This window comes from Heteronotia binoei, chromosome 21, assembly GCF_032191835.1.
Source record: "Heteronotia binoei isolate CCM8104 ecotype False Entrance Well chromosome 21, APGP_CSIRO_Hbin_v1, whole genome shotgun sequence".
Lineage (NCBI taxonomy): Eukaryota > Metazoa > Chordata > Lepidosauria > Squamata > Gekkonidae > Heteronotia > Heteronotia binoei.
In genome coordinates this window covers 154,774,311-154,789,015 of record NC_083243.1, presented here as the reverse complement: position 1 = coordinate 154,789,015, position 14,705 = coordinate 154,774,311, and the positions used below count along the sequence as shown (strand labels likewise).

At 41.2% G+C, this 14,705-nt stretch overlaps 1 protein-coding gene across 3 annotated transcripts; it reads left to right on the top strand.

The window, feature by feature from the left end:
* Window positions 1-5,900: 5,900 nt before the first annotated feature.
* TSSC4 (tumor suppressing subtransferable candidate 4) lies at window positions 5,901-14,190 on the top strand. Of its 3 annotated transcripts, XM_060261833.1 has the most exons (4): window positions 5,901-6,080; window positions 7,834-7,912; window positions 8,491-8,561; window positions 12,811-14,190. In XM_060261833.1, exon 4 carries the CDS (start codon window positions 12,897-12,899, stop codon window positions 13,947-13,949), a length of 1,053 nt encoding a protein of 350 aa, XP_060117816.1. In that variant the 5' UTR covers window positions 5,901-6,080; window positions 7,834-7,912; window positions 8,491-8,561; window positions 12,811-12,896; the 3' UTR covers window positions 13,950-14,190. The 3 variants fall into 3 exon arrangements, with proteins under 3 accessions (XP_060117816.1, XP_060117815.1, XP_060117814.1); XM_060261832.1 differs by lacking the exon at window positions 8,491-8,561; XM_060261831.1 differs by lacking the exons at window positions 5,901-6,080; window positions 7,834-7,912 and having other exon boundaries at window positions 8,426-8,561.
* Window positions 14,191-14,705: the final 515 nt, after the last annotated feature.

The window sequence follows — 14,705 nt, the reverse complement described above, 5'->3', positions numbered from 1 at the left end:
AGGGGTGGGACCTCAGACAGGTACAATCCAGTACATTGCACCCTCCAAACCAGCCATTTTCTCCTGGGGAACAATTGCTGCCAATCTCCAGGTGAGGAAAAAACAAAGCCCAAAGGCATCCACAACCAACCAACCATGGAAAACTTATACCAATAATATATTGAATACAAAAATTACTTATGATAAATACACAAATACAGATAAATATGTTTCCCCCCGAAGACAAAGTCTTATCTTTCAAATGAAAAGTTCCATTATAAAGTAGATGTCTGGGGGAAAAAATTCTTGAAAAGCCATAAGCAGGAATTCCAAGAGTAATTCTTTCAGTCGAGAAGGCATATATGGAATGAGATATACAGCATTATTCAGCTAAGGCGACCCAGCGCAACTTCATAATTTTTGAAGCCGAAAAATTGTAGAAGTGAAAAGCGATATACAGCTATTTTGCAAAAGCAGCAGAGCGCATTTGAGTGACAGGGAAGCTCATATAGCTCTGTTTCATTGGAGGCTTTAACAAGCTGCACAAGAGTTAATAGTGTCACCACAAGTTACAGTACATGTTAAACTCTTTAAATATCAGACATAATATCCACAGAGATCCACAGTGAAACTTACATACAGTTGCAAACACTAAATTCATTATCATAAAAAACAAGAAAGATCCCAATCATTGTTCAAACCATTAGGTGTTAAGGAGGTCAATTTAAAAATCCACTGCATTTCCTGCCTGAGTAACCATTTATAAGGATCTACCTTACCCTGGAGTTGTGGAGGAAATTTTTCCAAAACAAAAAATCTCAAATCATTAGAGTCATGAGCAAGTTGACAAAAATGCTCAGTAAGATGAGCCTCAGAAATAAAAATTTTTACACGAGACTTATGTTCCAAGACGCGTGTCCTGACAGCGCGTCTTGTACTGCCACAATAGATTTTTAAGCAAGGACACAAAATAATGTAAACACAAGCTTTAGTAGAACAGGTGGTAGTGTCATGCAAGATGATCTTGAAGCCTGTGGTAGGATGTTCAAAAATTTTCAATTCTAAAGACAAAGGGCAGGTGGAACAAACTCCGCATTTATGATGTCCTCCAGTCCCTTTAACCACAGACGTTTTATTAAAGTCAGATCGAATCAAAGAATCTGACAAATTCCGAGTTCTCCTGTAGCCTATTTTGGGAAATTCATCGCACCCAGGTAAATTTCTTACTAAAACCCAAAAATGTTTGAGCACATTTTGGATAGGATAGGCTAAAGGGGAAAATTGAAAGGCACATGCCAGCCTATTTTTTACCTCTGCCTCATGAACATTGCTCTTTTGTTGTGACAACATAGTGCTTCTAGACATACTATCAGCCCTCTTGCATGCTGAATTAAGTACATGTCTAGGGTATCCACATGAAACAAATTGGGTATAGATGCGGGTTTTCTCGATCTCATAGTCTTCCCTATTTGTAGAATTGTGTTTAGCCCTGATGAGCTGTGAAACGGACAAACGCTTTTTTAAATGGGTAGGATGGCAGCTGTCATATTTTAATGGAAGAGATTTATCAATAGATTTGTGATACGGTCTTACAGCTAAGGTACTGTCATCTGATTTAAAAATTACAGTATCCAAAAAGGATATAGATTGATTAGTTGTGTAACTAAACTGATTAGATGGATACCATTCATCCAATCTATCCATGGACCCACTTTGTCAGCATCAGAAAAAATGGCCATGACATTATCAATATACCACTGAAACCATATCACAGAAGAGAAAAATGGATTGATTAACGTATTACAATAGAATTCCCTCTCTAAATAATCCACGAACAAACAGGCAACACTGGGAGAAAAGGGGCTCCGCATGGAAACCGCTTTGACTTGTACATAAAAGGAATCCTCAAATCGAAAACAATTATGTTCAAAAATTATTAGCTCCAGAAGAAAATGAGTAGGAGGAAAACATTCATTTCTAGACTCTAAGATATTCTCCAACACAAGTCTCACCTCATCATGGGGAATGTTAGTATATAAGGCACTGGCATCAAGAGACATCAACATTGCATTCTCTGGTACCAGAAAACCTTCTGTTTTAGCAATAAAATCAGTAGTATCCTTAATGTAAGTAGGTGGCAGTGGCACAAAAGATTTCAGAAAAAAAGTCCACATACTGACTAATAGGCTCTAAAAGGGAAGAGGAAGCAGAAATAATAGGTCTACCAGGAAGGGGATGACCAACCTTGTGGATTTTGGGGAGTATATAAAAAAACTGGAATACGTGGAAATTGGTTACAAAGCCATTGTTTAAGTTGGTCAGAAATACACCCCATGTTGTTGGCTTCAACCACAACAATTTGAATCAACCTCTTAACTCTATCAGTAGGGTCAAAATCTAATAAATTGAAATAAGTGTCATTATTCAGTTGACGATGTACCTCTTTAAGGTAATCAGAAGTATTAAGGATCACAATACTACCACCTTTGTCAGCAAGTTTGATAGTGATTGTTTCATTGTCAATAAGGAACTGTTTGAAAAATTACACTATCTGGATTTAAACTGTCTTTCCACCCGCTCAATCTCATGAATAAACACTGAGATTGAGGAATCAAAATGAGCCGGATCGGGCATTTAATAAATAATGCAAAAGGGTTAGGGTTGTAGAACCAACCAGAAATCTAAAAACAGAAGCACAGCATAAGCACTAACATGACATATTAAATGATGCAAAATTACATAGTAGGATCCTACTTACAGCAATCTATAAACAGTAGTATAGACCACTATCCTTATTAATTTATCCAAGCACTTTGTGAATCATTTTGTACACTGCAACCCTATTGCTTGCATAGAAAAGCCCTCTTGAATAATTCAGTGTTGCATAGTTTGTCCAATTCAGCAATCGCTCCACTGGCTCTCTATCAGTTACTGGGCTCAGTTTATGGTATTGGCTATCACATACTGCTGAATGGGAATAATATGCACACTCCACCTAGTTTCCTATAATAGCTGCGTTGTAGCATTCTGCACTAATCAGAGTTTCTAACAATTTTGAGGGAAGACCAATGTAACTGCATTGCAGTAGTCTACTCTCAATGTTACTTTGGTGTGAATCCAAGTGGCCAGATCAAAGTACAGTACATGGCCATATCAAAGTACGTGGCCATCTTTTGGGCTAGGCTAAGTTGGAAAAAGGCAAATTTTGCAGCTGCTTTAACTTGCTCCTCCAGCAATAACACTGGGTCCAGTATAACCTCAAGGTTCTTAACTGGGTCACCAAGGATTATCTGAACACCATCAAAAGTGGGGGGAACAATGTATTTCAATATATCCGCCTTCCCAATCAGTTTTTTTCAGAGTTAGTTTCAATTTGTTCATTATGAGCCAATTTACCACAGTAGCCACACCATTATCCAGGACATTTAACTTATCACCAGGGATTTTGAAAAGGACACATAGAGCTAGGTACCACATATGGGTTACAACCAACCCTAAAGCTATGAATGAGTTGTCCTAAGGGCTTTACATGAAGAAGGCATGGGGGAAAGAACTGCACCCTATGGAACTCTCCAGGATAGGTCCTACACAGATAACAATTGGTATCCAGTAGCAACCATTCAATCCATGAGGAATGATTTGAACCAGTTCTACACACATCTTGACACCTACTGCTGCCTCCAAGCAAGCACCTCAGCAAGATGGTATGATCTGCCTTGACCAGGATAGCACAGGCAAGCCCGATCTAGGAAATGAAACAGGGCCAACCCTGGAAAGTACTTGCATGGAAGATTTCCTAGGAATACCAGGACCAAAAGCCACTTTTCTAAACATCCTCCATGCCCCAGTTAGTGCCACCAGAAGTTACCATGACTTCCAGGGATGTATGCACACACAAACACACTACAAAAAAATACTCTCCCTAAAAAAGATGGCATGATCTGCTATATCAAAAGACTAAAGATAAGCCCTGTAACAGCAACAAAAGGGCCTGGCCTTTACAGTCAGAAGAGGTCATCAACTAAAGTTAGTGCCATCTCTGTCCCAGCCAGCCTGGCTTGAAGCTAGACTGAAAAGGAGACCCTTTTATCCAAGAAGACCTGAAGTTGGTCTGCTACTGCTCTTTCAGTCACTTTGCCCAGAGAGGGCAGATTAGAGACTGGACGATATTTGGCCATCACTTTTTTTCTGTAGGGAATGCCTAATTGGTCGTCATTCATGTACAAAACTGAACCCAGACTAACCCATCAAACATGTACTGATAAGCATATTGTTATATCTTATTCCCATGCTATTGTGATCTTCCAAGATAATCTGAAGCACAGAGAATATTCTGTGCTTCCTGCTAGTCAGACTAACTATATTTTTCCACTTCTTTCCAGCTAAGAAACCGTTTGCTGTTCATCTGCCTCTTGTTATGGTTTTGAATACAACAAGCTTTCCAAACCCCATCCCCTTTTTCTTACAGTGGTGCTCCAGATATTTAAATGGCAGCAAATAGCCCCTCAAGCTGAATTGGGAAGAAGCAGCACACATATTATTAAAATTTGTTTTTAAAATAAAATGGTAATTAAAAACACAAAGGTTTTATTTTAAAATAAAATGGTAGTTAAAAACACAAAGGTTGGCCAGTATCTGGAGTTCTTGTGGCCTTAACTATTTGTTGGCACTACAAGCTTTGACTTCTGCTTGTCCTTGGGATTCCCCACTGACTTTTTATTTACCAGAAAGTCCCAGAATACTATTTCTTCTGCTAGTTTTTGTATCAAGCTACCCCCATGATTATCTTCTGTATGTTAAATTTCATCTCTCAGCACATGCACCATTAATAACTTGCTTTCACTTCCTCCTGAACTACTAAATCAGGTGAAAAACAAGTTGACAGCTGGTCTCATCCTTTGCAAAGAAAATAAGAGGCTTGTTTGTTTGTTTAAAGGTTGACATCCAAGTAGCTTTAAATGTCCTCATAGAGTTCCAGAATCTGTAGACATCCTTGAAAACAAAACGGCATGGAACGATAAGTTCACCACAAGATGCTGTGTGCGAAGCAGGGAAGGAGGGGAAAATAGGCAAACTTGCAAGCTCTTCTCCACCACAGAGGTGGCCCGGAAACCTGGAGTGGGGAAAGAGAGTGCAGCTGAGGGAGCCACTGGAAGGAGGGATGGACTTAAAAAGGGCAGAGCAGGGTTCCCCCTTTGTTTCATGGTTTTTTAAGGAGCCGTATTTATTCGTGTCAAGGAAAAGAGATGCATGATGCAAACCGTGGTCAGTGATTTATATGGTACATGTGCGTTTCCTTTTCTCACTTGTGCAAAAAAAAACCCAATTCCCTTTGCTGGACTTATGGTGACTGACTCCCAATCTTATAGCAAGATCATGTTGTAAAGTGCATACACACGTACTTTATCTTTCTGCGCAAAGAAAGTATTAAGAGTTTAATGACGTATTTATTCATGTCTTGTGGCTCTCAAGCATCTGTGTGGCTCTTACGTTGAGCAAGTTTGGCCACCTCGGGCTAAACACTACTAGCGAACAGTGATACCCTCCCCTAAATCTTCACATCACTCTCTGTTGGCGGCTGCTCTGATTTTCTAGCCAAAGTTATCCCCCACAAAGAAACCAAGTCGCAGCAATCGCCCATCTGGTGCAAATGCCGCAGTCAGCACACACCGAACACCCCAAATCTAGCGCACTCTCATTTGCGGACACCATAGCCCTTCCAGTTGCGCTTCAAGAGTACTAGGACGTGTGTCGCTCTAGTCTTCTTTCTATCTCTATGGTTACCAACACACGTTTCTTTGCAAGGCCGGATCTTCGTTACGGCAAAAAAAAAAAAAATCAAGCACTACAAATCCCAGCATGCATGGGGCAGAAAAGTCGAAAGGAAAAGGTTTTATTTCCTTCCGTTGCTTGAAGTGCGATGGATCTTTGGGATATGTAGTTTTATCACTTTGAAGCTAGCAGTGACTTCTATGGAACTTGGCGTGAGAAAAAACTACGTCCCGGCGTGCTCCGCATCATTAGCGTAGAAGATAGTGGGCCGCTGCAAGAATTCGTGCGGAGCGGCGGGGGTACATTTGCAAGCTTTTGCTGCAACAGAGGTAAGGAGGTTACACAGGACAACAGAGGCTTCCTCGTTGTTGGTAGAGAAAACGTAGGGGACATATAAGAACAGCTCTGCTGACTCAGAGCAATGCTCCGTCTAGTCGCCTGTCTGATTTCCTACAGTGAACAGCCAGAGGAACTCAAAAGCTGGGCACGAAGGCCCTAGCCCACCTTTGTTGTTGCCCTAGCAGCTGGTACACTGTGACCAGTTTCGCACTAGACCTTTAATCCTGGTTTAGCCCTTTCCCCAAACTGACATTCTACACTAGAAACCAACTCTATACGATTCTATGATTTTAGTGTATAATGTCAGCTTGGGCCCTGGGGACAGGGCAAGACCAGGATTAAAGGTCTAAGTGCGAATTTGGTCTGTCTCTCACCATGGAGGTTTAACGTTGTTGTCACCTTGATACACCAAACCTCCTCTGCGAAAGCTCTCTAGGCCATCTTTTGGTACAAATTCCATAAATGAGATGCTGATGGATTATATATTGTACTTTTTTTCTCTCTCTCTGAATCTGCTGCCAGTCAGTTTTATGGGACAACAGCGCTGTGTAGTATGTCAGTGGGGGAGTGTGCTCTTTCTCTGATCCCTGTGCCACCATTTCTCTGTGATTTATTTCAAATATCACATTTTGATCAGCTCTTTAATGTTATAGTCTGCCCTTCCCAGAGGTTTAGGACAGGTAACTGCAGTTTATCTGGCAGACTCTTATCTGGGAGAACCAGGTTGATTCCCCACTTCTCCACTTGCTGATGTAACCTTGAGTCAGTCACAAATTCTCACAGAGCTGTTCTGCTCAAGAGCAGTTTCTGTCAGCTCTCTCAACCCCACCTACCTCCCAGGGTGTCTGGGGGGGGGGGGGGGAGGGAGGGAAGGGAGATTGAAAGCTGCCCTGACACTCCTTTGGGTAGTGAAGAATGAGGTACAAATCCAGTCTCTTCTTCATTAAAAGAGAATCATTTTCTGCTCTTGAAGAGAACATCTGTATTCAGAATAATACTTAACTGTTATACTGCAGTTGAGGAGGTTCCAAATGTTTTCAGACATGCTGTCATAGTCATCCTTTTAACAGTCCTTGTATCACCTATAAATTCGCTAATTTAATCCTGTTAACAGACCCTTAAGTAACTTTTAACTCCTGTTCTGCTTTCCCTGAAAGTGGATTAAGGTTTGTGCATGTTCAGAAATGGCTAATTTGTACATTTAGAATTGAAAAATAATTGAACCAAAGCTAATTGTGGCCTTAGCTGGGGAAAGGAAGATTTTCTTTTGGGTCATCTCAATATAATTCTGTGAAGTTACTTTCTCAGCCAGACAGTTCTTTAACTCACACCTACACTCTGGTTGTCAGCTAGGTGGTTTTGGTTGCATAGGTTCCACATGTGGAAGTGGAACAACTGATGAAGATTTTTGCAGTGTGCAGTGGATCCAAGCCAGTGGTTTTGTCACACTTTTGTACTCTGAAACAAATGACTATCTTTCCCAGTGGCTTTTTATTGACTTGAAGTAAGGCTATGTGAAAGATCCCAGCTTGTAATATCCTGCTCTGGTTAATATGCCTGGACAAGGTACAGAAATCTGACTAAAATATGTGGCAGCCCCACATTTTATTGGATCCATTTGACAACTTGTACTTCAGGCCTAAGTATTAACTGTAAGGTAATGACCAGAACAGAAAGATACTTTGCTGTAAAAAGATGAGGTGGAAGAGGAGGAAAGTAACATGCTCTTTGGTTTTTCCACAGATGAGATAATAGGGACCAAGACTAGTATGGAAGATTCTAAGGGGGACTTTTCCATTCAGAGAGAAGCTGCAAAGAACCTGTGAGTCTTTCCAGGTGTTATTTTGTATTTTTCCTGTTTACTACCCAGAAATTATTTTGTTTTTGTTTTTTCTGCTTACTGCCCAAGCACCTAAAGTCTCAACTTGAAAATAATTCCTACACAATGTAATCCCCTCCCCCTTGAGCCTTTGGATTTGGTCCACTTATTTTACTGCTTGAAAAACAAAGTGTTAACTTAATCTGATTCATTTATTTTCTGCCCATTTCTCTCACAAGAATTTTCGCTAACAGGAGTTATACTGGGTAGCTTTCTAACAAATTCCACTGGTTGAAAGCCATTTAGATGGTTATTGTTAAATGGCATTATTCTAGTCTCTGCAAGTCATGTAGCTGTGCGCGTTGCAGAGTGAAGCTGAGTACCTGATTAACTACATTTACATCTTAGAGAGATGTGCAAAGGATCTTCTTGCCAATTTAATAAAGAACTTGCAGATGTCTTATTGGTAAAGAACTAGCAAGTCAAACCTATCAAAATGATGGGTACTGTTGACATACCAGAAAGTTGCTATTCCGTAGTATTTCTTTGCGTTGATGACATGTCCACCCTCTTACTGCCAGGGTACGAGATCTAAGAACCTTGGTGGCTTTAACTGACCCAGAGGATGGGATACTGGTTCAAACTCCAGATGGTGAGTGGCTAGTAGATTTTTCTATGCCTTATTACTGTCACCATAAAATTGTACTCTGTCCAGTAAATTGGCTCTGTCCAGTACAATTCTTATCTCTTAAGAAATCAGTTATTAGAATCTAGAAAATCTGCTTAAAATAAGTATTTTAGAGTTATTGAACATAGTAGTCTCAGCAGCTGAATGAATGCAGGAAAAAAGTAATGTGTGAAATGACCCTTGAGAGGTAGGACATCTATTTGAAAGATTTGTATCTCATGTTTCTGCCATAAATGGAACTCAAGATAGCCTACAGTATACAATGTAAAATACTAAAATACATAAATAGTTTAATTTATTACAGTCTCAAGACCAGAATACAGTGTAAACATAATTTAGAAAAGTAAAAGCAAACATAGTATAAAAAACTAGCTATCAACTTTTAAAATGCAAATCCTGCAGTCTAAATCAATGCACAAAACTCAGCAACTAAATGTGTAATCTCTGAATTCTTATCTGATAAGAGCCAATGAAGTCTTGCTTTGTTTGTATTAATATAACCAGGTGTCCTATCAATTAATGGAATAATAATTCTAAAACAAGTCTCCTTATAATATAGCCCAGTGTTTCCCATTTGCAGGGTCGTGACCCGGAACCGGGCCACGGAAGCCTCACTACTGGGTCACAAGAAAAGCCAAAGCTAGCCCCACCCCCAGCAAAGCTAGCCCCACCCCGTCTCTGTGTTGTGCAGATTGAAGCTGGGCTGCCTCTCCTTCCTTCTCCCCCGCTCCCAGTGTTTGAGAGAAAAGCTGGCATCCATTGGCATTTTAGACCCATGAAGTGTTCTTCAAGGTAGAGCTTTCATGTGCCTTGCAGTATGTTCTTTTGGGGAGATTTCCCCAGGAGGCCTGGGTGGCAAAGAAGGGTGTGTTTGTGTTTTGCAGCTGGGAGGGGCGTGGAGTGGGCATTCCAGTAGCTATTTTTTTTACCAAACGACCCCTGGGCAGAATTTTTGCTGGCTGGGGTCATTGATGGTGAGGAAGGCTTTTTTTTCTCCCCCCCCCCTTATTTCTTTCCCTGCAAGTGATGCTCTGTCTGTATTCTTGGTGCTGGGAGGGGGGGTAACAATGGAAGGCTTCTAGTGCCCTGGCCCCACTGGTGGACATTCTGGTGCTTTTTGGGCATTGTATGAGGGAATTTTGGACTGGATAGTCCACTGGCCTGATTCAACATGGCTCCTCTTATGTTTATGTTCTTTCTTTCCATGTCTTTCTTTTTCTTTCTTTCTTTCTTTCTTTCTTTCTTTCTTTCTTTCTTTCTTTCTTTCTTTCTTTCTTTCTTTCTTTCTTTCTTTCTTTCTTTCTTTCTTTCTTTCTTTCTTTCTTTCTTTCCCCTTCTCTTTTTTTCTTTCCTTCCATTTTTGCTGGATGAAACTTTTCTGTTCATCATACTGTTGTTGCAGACATAGGAGCTCTGCCAATGAAAGTTGGCACCCCCAGTTGTAGCCAGGTGGCCTTCTATGAGATTTCTGTGTGAGTGAGTGAGAGTAAGAGGTGTGGGGCAGAAAGAGATTATTGGAGATTACTGCAGTATATCTCAACAGCACTGGAAGAGATGGTACTATGAACTTGGCACCATTTTACTGGTCCTGCTTTTAACAGCTGTCTGACACCAAAATTAAAGTCCTCCTGTAGATATTAAAAAGGATGAAAGTAGTTCACTGGCTAAGTATCTGCACAACGGGTTGCTTTTAAAGGCATGGGAAACACAGCCAGTAAAAAGCTGCAAGCCCCTCATAAATATCCGTTTTGGAATAACTGCAGAAAAGCTTGTGTGAACTTCATATAACTTGAAATTAATTCATTAATTGCAGTACAATTCTCTGCTACCTTTCACAGCAATTTCCCAGTGTTTCAACCAAAGAAAAGTATGAAAAATAGCTGTCAAAAGATTTTCTTGAAACCAAGCAAGCTTGGTTGTAGCTTGAGGCAGGGTTCTAGTAGTAGCAGCTGAAGGAAGGGCCTACTAAATGTGTCAGCATATTTTGAGGTAGAGCAACTGCCAGGGCCCAATGTGAGTGGTACACAGTGCTGGCATTCCTGATGGCAATGGCAACAGCACTCCCAACTGCATACACTGGCCAGTGCTGTTGAGGAAGGGATGTGTAGGTGGTGCAGGCAATTGAACGTGGGCATTAGGAGTGCTTGCAAGCTGGAGAAGAATACACAAACAGGTGCATGCAGGTGTGGGGGTGAAAAGAGAGGACCGCCCACTTTCCACCCCCATTTTGGCTCAGCATGTGTTTCAGAGAGATTTTTCTGAAAATGAATTTACTGCTGAAGAAGAGGCAGGTTTGGGGGAGTGCCCTGTAAGTGACATCACAGGAAAAGGTGGAATTTGGGTTCAGTGTGCCCCGGAAGTGACATCACTTGGTCCTTGACACCACAGGAAATGACATCACTTGGTCCTTGACACCACAGGAAATGGCATAATTCGTGTCTCCCGACTCCACCCCCAACGTCTCCTGGCTCCACCCCACCACGAAGGAGAAGTGTAAAAATAACTGGGCCACAAGAAAGAAAAGTTTGGGAAACCCTAATATAGGCAACTGAAAAACTTATGTTCTACAGATTCGACCTCGTTTGAAGAGCATGAGCATAGCCTTTCAGAGTAGATAATTTTATTATACCTGCCTTGCATAACTGCAGATGGAAGGGCAGAACATCTAGCTAAAGCAAATGCCCTTCTAAGATTCCTTCTTTCCACTGAGGACAGATATGATGCCGGCTCAGTAGCGCTTTTAACAAATTTAAAATGTAGAACCTAGCAACCACCTAAAAAAGAAATATTTTTCCCTCCCCCCCAAAATCAGCGAGAATAAAGCCAATCAAAGACCAAATGTCAGTAATAAAATCAGCAGTGAAATCACATATTAAAACTATACATTAGGGAAAACAAATACCAAAATGCCCTCTGAAATGACATTGTCTTACTAAGATTCTGGATGGCAGGACTGAGGTGAAATGACTGGGGAGAAGAAAGACCAAATGTTAGGGGCCACAACTGAAAGAAACATGTCCTCCATAAACATCAGCCTTTCTTTCCTTCATGCAGTCACCCATAGCAGGGCACCATCAGTTGGTCTAAAAACACAGGCAGGCTTATATAGGCAAAGGTAGTCTCCCAGAGGCTCAGACCCTAAACTTTTGGGGGCACTTTAAATTGAGCCCAAGGGATGACAGCTAATATACTTAAGCTGGAACTGGTGTTACATGGTCTCGCAGAAAGCTCCAGTTACAATACTTGCAGCCATATTTTGGACCCAGTGAGGTTTAAATGCAGTCCAAAGTAGATTGCTACATGTTAAGTAAATGATGCTGGCACTCAAATTTACCATAGAAGTTTAGCAAGATTTGAGGGCCCATTTTTCCTTGTCATTAAAAAAAAACTGTTTTAGGAGAGTTTAAACATTATTCATTTTAGAATCAGTAAGAACTTGAAACTCCAAGAGACCCCTGATTTATACTGGTTTTAGTTTTTAAATGGTGAGCACATGTATGTATATTTGTGGAGCAAGGGGGCAAATGACTAGATTTTAATTTACTTGCTGGATATGTCACCAGTGGTAAAAATTAATCTGGACTGGGTCACATTTCTCTCTGCCTTTTCCCCATCATATGCAAGTGTCATTTTTTTCTTGCCTCATTTACAGCTGATCTTTAATGTTGGAATTTGGATGCTGCCTTGAGTGTTCTTTTCAAACAGAAAGGCAAGATATAAATAAAACAAATAGAACTCAAATTTTGGCAGATCTGTTCATTGGCACATTCTCAGCATAATGTTTAAAATTTCTCATTTGGAATGAAATAGTCTGTAAATCTATATTCAGATACAGAGCTTGAAAAATAGCTCAGCTGAAAGTGCTTTTAACACACTGTACTGTTACCTGACCATTGCAATATGTGGGAAGGGGGTAAACAAGCCAAAGAATGACAGAAGCTCTCATTGTATTTTATTTTTTATTTATTTAAGAGATAATCTGTCTTACTTTTCAACTTTAAGAAACCAACAAAATGATTACAAACAATATTTGTCCAATATGAAATAGAAGTGATAAAGCAAGCACCAGATAATACACTCGAGTGAGCAGAACCAATGAAGTTCTTTCAGGAATGAAGAATACGTTCTGCCTGGCTAGTCTCAGTTAACAATCTGACTGCATTGTTTTGGCTAATTCTTCATAGCTGAACTGAATTGTTCCTTTTTGTTTTAGGCGTTAAACTCCCCGGACAACTGGAAAACTTAATTTGCTGCAGCAGGGTCAAAGTCAAGTTAGGATAATCAAGTAATTGCCCAAAGATGGGAGATGAAGGCACAGGTGAACCTTTTCTGGGTATAGTGGCTGGTGGGGACAAAGATTATGAGGGTGCCCTTCCCTCAGACACAGTTTCCTTGAGTGATTCAGATTCAGATGACTTTGGGTTTCCAGATGAGGCTGAAGTTGATACCGTGTCCCCTGAAGAACCCTTACCCTTGGATGATGTGAGAGGTGGATCAGATGAAAGTGGTGGCCATCTGCATGGCCCTCATAGATCACCTGTTCAACCCTTTCACCTGAAAGGCATGAGCTCAAGCTTCTCCCAGCGCAGCCAAAGCATATTTGATTGTCTAGAAGGGGCAGCCAAACGGGCAGTACCCTCACTGGCTGAAGACAGTGTTGTTGACGGAAGGTTTAAGCGCCCTCTGCCTCCACCCAGTCTTTCAAACAAGATGCTTGCAGAAAATGTTGGAAGACAAAGCAGGCAACTACTGTCTCTTAAAAGCTCTCCTGCAGTGCCTGACTATGTGGCACACCCAGAACGCTGGACGAAGTACAGCTTAGATGGTGTTTCAGAGACTAGTGATAAGGCAAACAGATCAATTGCCATGGAGTTTCTGGAGGGCTTGAAGAAGAGCAGAGAAGAACAAAGTACTACTAGTTCTGAAAGCTACACCCCATCTTTCAACCAGGATCCCTCCAGCTCTGGGGTTGGAAGGATTGTCTTTACCAAACCATCAAAGGCAGTCTTAGATGTCTCAGAAAGAAAAAGGCCTGCTATGGAGAAGGAGGAAGAGGCAGAGCCTATAGATACAAAGCAGGAGCTCAGAGGAAAACCACAAAAGAAGTCCAGCAACCAGAAGGAAGATGAAATGGTTGGACTAGATCACTTAGATAGTGGAGTAAAGGAAGTGGAAGATGAAAAGCCATTGAAGCTGGAAGTGCTGGGCATTCAGAAAGAGTCTGGCACAGATTCTGCTGAGGCATGTGAAGATACAGCAGTGGCAACAGTGGGATTCCATGGCAGCAAGAAACGGAACAGGAAACATTTCCGACTCAAAGCCAGCCCGGACGAAAAGGAGGAAGATTCCTAAAGAAGCTGGAGAAGTGATATGTGCATTTGTGTTCTAGTGTTTTTAAATATAAGATTCCTTGATGTTTTTCCTTTGCCAGGTTTGCATAAGTTACTCAACTTGCTTGGTTTGTTTAATATTCTTCAAACCATGACTTAAAATATCCCTTCTGTTTCATTTTGCCTTCCCGAAATAGCCTTCTGTGCTAGTTTTGTTTGAAGTGTATTAGAGATGCTTATAAAAGATTCAGTAACAGCATAAACATCTGTCTTTTGAGAGAAGGTCTGTTTATATAACCTGTTTCAAGTGGGGGAGCAGCTCCTATGGCCCACTGCTGGTTTTCCTCTTCCTAAGATTATTGCTGAAGTGTTGCTTTGCCTCAGCCATTTGTATACTCTCTGTTAACTAGTATCTTATCCCTGAGCCCTGTGGCACAGAGTGGTAAAGCTACAGTATTGCAGTCTGAGCTCTTTGCTCATGACCTGAGTTTGATCCCAGCGGAAGCTGGGTTCAGGTAGCCGGCTCAAGGATGACTCAGCCTTCCATCCTTCCAAGGTCGGTAAAATGAGTACCCAGCTTGCTGGGGGGAAAGTGTAGATGACTGGGGAAGGCAATGGCAAACCATCCCATTAAAAAGTCTGCTGCGAAAACATGATGCGACGTCACCCCCGAGTCGGAAATGATTGGTGCTGTACTTTTTTTATCTCTGAATATCTTAACTGGTGGAACATATTAGGTGGATGAGGCCCAAAAATGTTTGATTGGGGGTCATGTGGA